The sequence below is a fragment of the Lolium perenne genome, chromosome 7 (genome assembly GCF_019359855.2).
Source record: "Lolium perenne isolate Kyuss_39 chromosome 7, Kyuss_2.0, whole genome shotgun sequence".
In the NCBI taxonomy this organism is placed as follows: domain Eukaryota; kingdom Viridiplantae; phylum Streptophyta; class Magnoliopsida; order Poales; family Poaceae; genus Lolium; species Lolium perenne.
In genome coordinates this window covers 298,030,494-298,036,827 of record NC_067250.2, presented here as the reverse complement: position 1 = coordinate 298,036,827, position 6,334 = coordinate 298,030,494, and the positions used below count along the sequence as shown (strand labels likewise).

Here is a 6,334-nt window from a genome sequence, read left to right as displayed (position 1 = left end):
ATCATACTATGTTAACTCCACATGCCATATCTTAGTAAAAAATCGAATCTTCCGTAAGATAATACAAGTGCCTGGAGGTTGAGGGTATGCACATGCTAGATGAGTTTACGATGCGGCCCATTGGTGATCAACTTGTAGAAAACCGACTATCAGAGTCCGTACGTAGAGTCAGTCTAAGAAACTAAAGTTCAAGCGGGCTCTGAAAAGAAAGGTACAACCTTGATCGTTTCTTTCTAAAAAAAAAACTTCGAAGACACAACTGACTATAAAAATGTACAAGTGGCAGCTGGCTAAAATAAAATACAGAAAACCGATGCCAAGAACATTAGTGTTGGTCTAAAAATTAAGAAGGCTGGCTACGAGAAAATGTCATCGGACATGGCATTTTGTTTTTCAAATGGACTATTTTTTATGGTTAAGATAGATCGTGATAACAATGTTTACCGATCTTTACTACTAGTTAAGTGTATCCATGATTTTTTTTTTTTGGTTTTTTAAACACATGGTCAATCGCAAAAGGTCCAAGATAACAATAGCCTCTTTTATTCTCACTACAGGAATGGGAGAAGAAACCGACGGCCAAACTGTACGCCGACGGCCAAATGTCGGGACCGTCGGCGTACGGCCTCGCCGGGGCAGCTCAGGAAGCCGACCGTCAGCGTACACTTACCGTCGGCGTAGAGGTGGCTACGCCGAGGGCAGCTGTCGGCGTCAACCAGGCCCTCGGCGTAGCACCGGCATCGCCCCTGCCCCAGCCCACGCCGTCACCGCCCGCTCACGGCGTCAGCCAGACGGCGTGGGCTACCATCGGCATAGGGCATGGCCACCCTATGCCGACGGCCACCCTCGGCATATAGGGTTTTTTTTTTCTTTTTTTCTCTCTCATATCTTTTTATATACTAAAAGCAATATACGAATGTTATATAGAGCCACCACATTAAGCCACATCCCCTAAATTATTTTAACAGTTAGATCTAAAATTAGTGGCTATGATTTAATGAAGTATTGTCACTAGTAGAAAATCTCTCATCAGTACCGGTTCCAGAGGGGCTTTAGTACCGGTTGAGCAACCGGTATTAATTATCCGGCACTAAAGGCCCCCCCCCCCCCTTTCGTACCGGTTGCTTACGAACCGGTATAAAAGGCCCTCCACGTGGGCCACCAGGAGAGCTCAGGGCCAAGGAGCTTTGGTACCGGTTGGTAATACGAACCGGTACCAAAGGTTCCCACCCGCGGCAGGGAATTTGCCCAAATCTCTGCCGCGGCAGAGAATTGGCTTTTTAGGGTTTTTGGAGGGGTTTAGGGATATCGGTTTGTTTCATATCGCGTCGATGCACCAGAAACGCGTTTGGGTTTAGGTAGTACATGAAGATCAAGATGATGCATAGCAAGTTGGTGCATATAATATAACACACATGTTATTGCATAAGATCGCAAATTAAGTAGCACTATGCATAAAGATCGATCTTCATGCATAGTGGTACTCTCCGAGGCGTACTTTATATATGTCTATTACATGTAGCATAGTGGTACTCTTCGAGTCAACTATATATGTAACATGTACATCTTCATTCATAGTGGTACTCTGCGAGTGGTGGTATGACGTCCCGAAGGAAAAATCCCGCCAATTTCTCGCCTATTGCTATGAAGCGGTCATCGAGTGGGAGCTTGTTCCGCTTTCTTGCCAACTATAAAAGAATAAGATACAAATGAATACATGAAACAACTATTACTGAAACTCAGCACAACTTATGATAACAAAACAAATTTGTGAAGATTGTTTTTGTACATCTTTATTTCTTTCATTATTCGTTCTCTCGTTGACAATTCTGCGGATGTACTCGCAAACGAAGAATCCACAGAGATCGGTCCCCGGAGGTTGTTGCGGGCATTTCTTTACAAGAATATAATTCAATCAAACAATAGTCAAGTATGATAATTAAAAGGTGTGTGGACCTAGGTAGTACTACTTACTTTCGCACGCCATCGCAGCTTCGGTGTCCATTCACGGGACGTATCTTCCTTGATGAAAGTTTGCCATACGCTGCTCGACAAAAGAAAATGCATAAAAGAGTCATCAATTAGTTCAAAGCAGGAAATTAACGAAACAAACCGATAAGAATTAAAATTACCTTCTGAGCATTAAAAAACAAGACACGTATAGATCCTTTTTTTTGCTTAGTGAGTCCAAGACTTCAACTTCTCCAATTTCCAAATTGATGACGAGAAGAATAAAGTGAAACCTACGCACGTTTCAATATGTAGTGTCATATATATAAGTCATTAGTTAAAATTTTGACATACGGTGAGCAAAATATAATGTGTTATAAGACAGTAAGACTCACTCGAAGTTGTAAGGCCAAAGTATTAGCTTTTTGTCACGTTGTCTCTTCAAAAACCTTAGCAAAGTCTGCGGTGTATCCTTGTTATAGAGGGGATTCTCTATGGTTTTAACATGCATTGTGTGCGGGTCAATGAACCCAATGTCTGTGATATCGTCCCTTTTGCATTCGAGCATCTTCGATCTGCATAATATAGCGCACAAAAGATTATAATCTGCAGACAATGAACGACTTCTCATATTAAATAAATAAATCACTTACAGACAATAGCAACTGATGATTGATTTGTCGAGGGCCCGGAGATTGTATAACTGAAAGAGTTCGGCGAAGTCAACGTTCACACAGTACTCCTGGAAGTAGTGCTCTTCCCTAACTCGCACCATGATAGTCTCGATCCCTTCCTTTGAGGCCTTAAGGTACCACGAATGCAAGTTACGCATACATGTTGGTACCTTCCTGAGATTCTCGACCAAATCTTTCCCTTGAACAAACTGATATGCTCGTTCAGCGAAGGCGTAATCAGTTGCGTCTTGTCGAGAACTTTGAACGGTCTTCCCGTCAAACACCTTGAGAGGGGCGACCGATTGAACGGGTTGTTGTCCGAGCTGGTAGACACTGTGTATCCCTTTTATCTCCCTGATACCCGATTGAACGGGTTTTGTCGCCTCGATCATCTTGTCATACGACCTTTCAATAGAACGCGCATAGTCAGATGGCGGCGATGGTACAGGGTCATATAGATTGTCAACGGTACGCACAACTTTCACCGGATCTAGTGTCTTCTCGAAAGGTATCTCTGGCACTTTCGGTGCAAACCATTTCTTCAACTCGGCCTGAACGGCCTCCGCGTTTTCCTCTGGAGTTTTTTCCCAAGGTAACTTCTCAGTAGGCGGCAGTTGTTTCTCCTTTCTAGCTTTCTTCCTAGGCGGCGTACCGTTCCGCTTAACGGACGCTGTCTTACGTCGCGGAGGATCTCGAGATGGTGGACTCACGCTGGGGTCCCTCTCAGGTAGGTGTGGACTTGGCTGCTCACCAGGACTGCCACCAGGAGGAGTCGATGGCATTTGCTGCTCATGTGTAGGAGTCGGTGGCCTTTGCAAAAGGACGACGTACTTCTTCGGCCATAGGGCGAAACCGTGCTTGACATCGGCCAGTGTCCTCTCATCTTCACCTCTAGGAATATCAAGCTCCACTTTTTCAAAACCCGAAACAACTTCATCCACCCCGACACGAACACAACCAGGTGGAATGGGCATATGATGGTGCATTGCTCCATCTTCACTTGGGTACACATAGCCGACCGCCACCTTAACAGACGCGGTCCTGATTAACATATGTAGCTCGCAATCTGTCTTCTCCGTGACATAATCCACGGGGTAGCTTCCTCCACATCCGTCAAGATGCGAGGAACCGACACTGCTTCTTCGCTGAGATGGGGCAGCATCGGCTTGTGGATCCTGTAGAAACAGCGCTGATCAGGTGCCCTGTGATTTCTCTCAAGAGCCTCCACCCTAGTTAACAATTCCGTTACAATGTCGGCGTCCTTCTTCTTCTTTCGCGAACGGCTTCTATAAGTGTCAGCGCTGTCCGGCCACGCTTCCTTCATGGTGAGACCTGGGCGAGCTCGTACCCGTCCAACATGTTCAGGGTTCCCGTGTGGGAGTGTCAGCTCGTCATTCTCTCGATCGGGAATGTACTCTCCCTTTCTGACCTTTTCAATTGCATCTACAAGCTTCGGTACAATTGCCTCAATTTTTTTCCTTCCATTTTCCCTTCGCAACGATCAACCCTGTCTTTGGGTCCAACCCTGCCCCATGAGCGAACAACCAGAACTTGGACCGTTCGGGCCAGTCCCATGTCTGTGGAGTGATTCCATGATCAATCAGTTTATTCTCAAACGCTGTCCACTTCGGAATGGCACTCTTGTAGCCACCTGACCCCAAATGATGCGGAAGTTTCTTCTTTGCAGCATTTTCGGTATTTTTCTTCGATCGGGACACAAAAGTAGACGATTGCTTATACTCCTTAAATGCGGCCCAATGATCTTTTATCTTCACTAGATTATCATCGAATACTGGATCTTCATTCTTATATTTGTCCCATAAATTTTTCTTGAAGGTCTGGAATTGTATGGCCATCTTCTTCCATGTACATTCCTTGACTTTATTCTTCTGGCCTTCCGTCATGTCTTCCGGTAGGCTGAACTTTGTCAGTAGCGTGTCCCAAAGAAATTTTTTCATCGTGTCGTTGACATAACTAGCACCACTCTCCGGGTTCTTCAGCTTATGCCACTCTTGAATGCTGATCGGTACATGGTCCCTAACAATAACTCCGGATTGACTTGTAAATTTGCGGCAAAACTCCTTGGGCTGCACTGGTTCACCATTATCCTTGAATGCCGTGAGGGCTAACCTGCCCTCGCCCTTTAGCACCCGCGTCGGGCCTCGTTTTGATCTAACAGACTTGCTCGATGATCCAGAAGGCTAAAAGAAAAAATTATTCGTTAATAAGTGCAATACAAATAAATGAATGCATCTAGGGATGAACATATAGACTAATTGATACATAGATATACACCTCGCCGGAGTTTGTGATGGACACTTCGTTGTCTCTTCTAATTTGTTCAGACTCAAGTCCCTCGCCGAAATCATTCAGAAAGTCTTGGAAATCGTTGTCATCTCCATCGTCGGGTTCCGGACCACGGGCACTCTCATAGATCAATTGCTGCACCACTTCTTCCCCCTCCTCATCTCGGACGAAGGTGCCATCCTCCATACCTCAATGTCACTGCAAAATTAAGAAAGCAATTGTATTTCATTCATCATGGATAACAATTGAAATGAAGAAAGCAAAAAACCCTAACCCTAACCCTATCCCCCTCCTCCTCCGCCACCGCCACCGCCACACACTCGGCCTTTGGATCCGCCACACACTCGGCCTTTGGATCCACCACACACTCGGCGTTCCCCCTCCTCCTCCGCCACCGCCACTCCTACTCGGAGTATGGAACTACATACATGGCGAGTTTATGAACAATGGGATGGGCAGGAGCACCACACACTCACACACCACTCCTTATGTGGAGTCTATATATATCTCGCCATTCGATAGGCATGGCCACACCCACTCATGTACACTCGCTCATCTAACTAAGTAAAGCACATCTAGCAAGAGGCTAGTGACCATGGCTTCACTCTCGTCCCTCTTGCTCGCGTCGGCCTTCTTCCTGGCTGGCTCCATCTTCTTCTACCGCTACGACGCGAGCGGCAACAAGTCCGGCGGCACAACCACCACCGCGCACCTCCAATTCTACATATGCACGACGACTACATGGGTCCGCGCCCCACCGCGAAGCGCGTCGTCTCTGGGCACACCAGCGACAACGACAACGTCACGACGACGCTGAAGACTGCGCCGCGGCAGTTCGGCGACATCGTGGTGCTGAACAACGCGCTGACGGATGGCCCAAGCGGCGGCAGCGCGCGGGTGGGCACGGCGCAGGGCTGGGCGGTGCGCGTGTCGGAGGGCGGCATCGTGTCCGACCTGACCCTGCACCTGGTCCTGGAGGCCGGCGAGCACCGCGGCAGCTCGCTGACGGCGAGGGGCCGCATCGACATTTTGTCGAACAGTCTACGCGCGCGGTGGCGACGAAGCGGCGGCGCTGGCCTTGGCGCCGGCGTAGGCGTCTCCGTCTGTGGCGTCTCCAGCCTGGTCTCGCAGCGCGCGCGCGGCGTGGAGCGCGGCGGAGGAGGAGGGGTAGAGGGCGGGCGATAGCGCCGGAGGAGGAGGGGTAGAGGGGCGGCGTGCTCACCTTGGCCGGGTTGCCGGCGCGCGGAGGAGGGGAGAGCGGCGGGCGAAGGCGAAGGCGACGGCGCGTCGGCTCTGCGGCGAAGATGGCGACGGCGTGGGCGCGACCGACGGCGTGGGCGACGGCGTGGGCGCGGGTCTCTGCGCGTCTGCGTGTGTGAGAATGGAGAAGATGGGGGAAATTT

At 48.7% G+C, this 6,334-nt stretch overlaps 1 protein-coding gene and 1 pseudogene across 1 annotated transcript; one reads left to right on the top strand and one right to left on the bottom strand.

Moving 5' to 3' along the window:
- Nucleotides 1-2,341: 2,341 nt before the first annotated feature.
- On the bottom strand, nucleotides 2,342-3,482 carry LOC139833991 (uncharacterized). The gene is made up of 2 exons (XM_071824373.1): nucleotides 2,604-3,482; nucleotides 2,342-2,525 (listed from the first exon to the last, which is right to left on the bottom strand). Exons 1-2 carry the CDS (start codon nucleotides 3,404-3,406, stop codon nucleotides 2,342-2,344), a joined length of 987 nt encoding a protein of 328 aa, XP_071680474.1. The 5' UTR covers nucleotides 3,407-3,482.
- A 1,973-nt stretch (nucleotides 3,483-5,455) lies between these two features.
- Nucleotides 5,456-6,116, top strand: LOC127315138 (dirigent protein 1-like; annotated as a pseudogene).
- Nucleotides 6,117-6,334: the final 218 nt, after the last annotated feature.

Excerpts from the sequence above, each read along its gene's own strand:
- LOC139833991 (XM_071824373.1), bottom strand. The coding sequence starts at position 3,406 with ATGCCATCGACTCCTCCTGGTGGCAGTCCTGGTGAGCAGCCAAGTCCA. Across the intron at positions 2,526-2,603 it reads ATCATCAGTTGCTATTGTCT|ATCGAAGATGCTCGAATGCA; the intron begins GTAAGTGATTTA and ends TATATTATGCAG.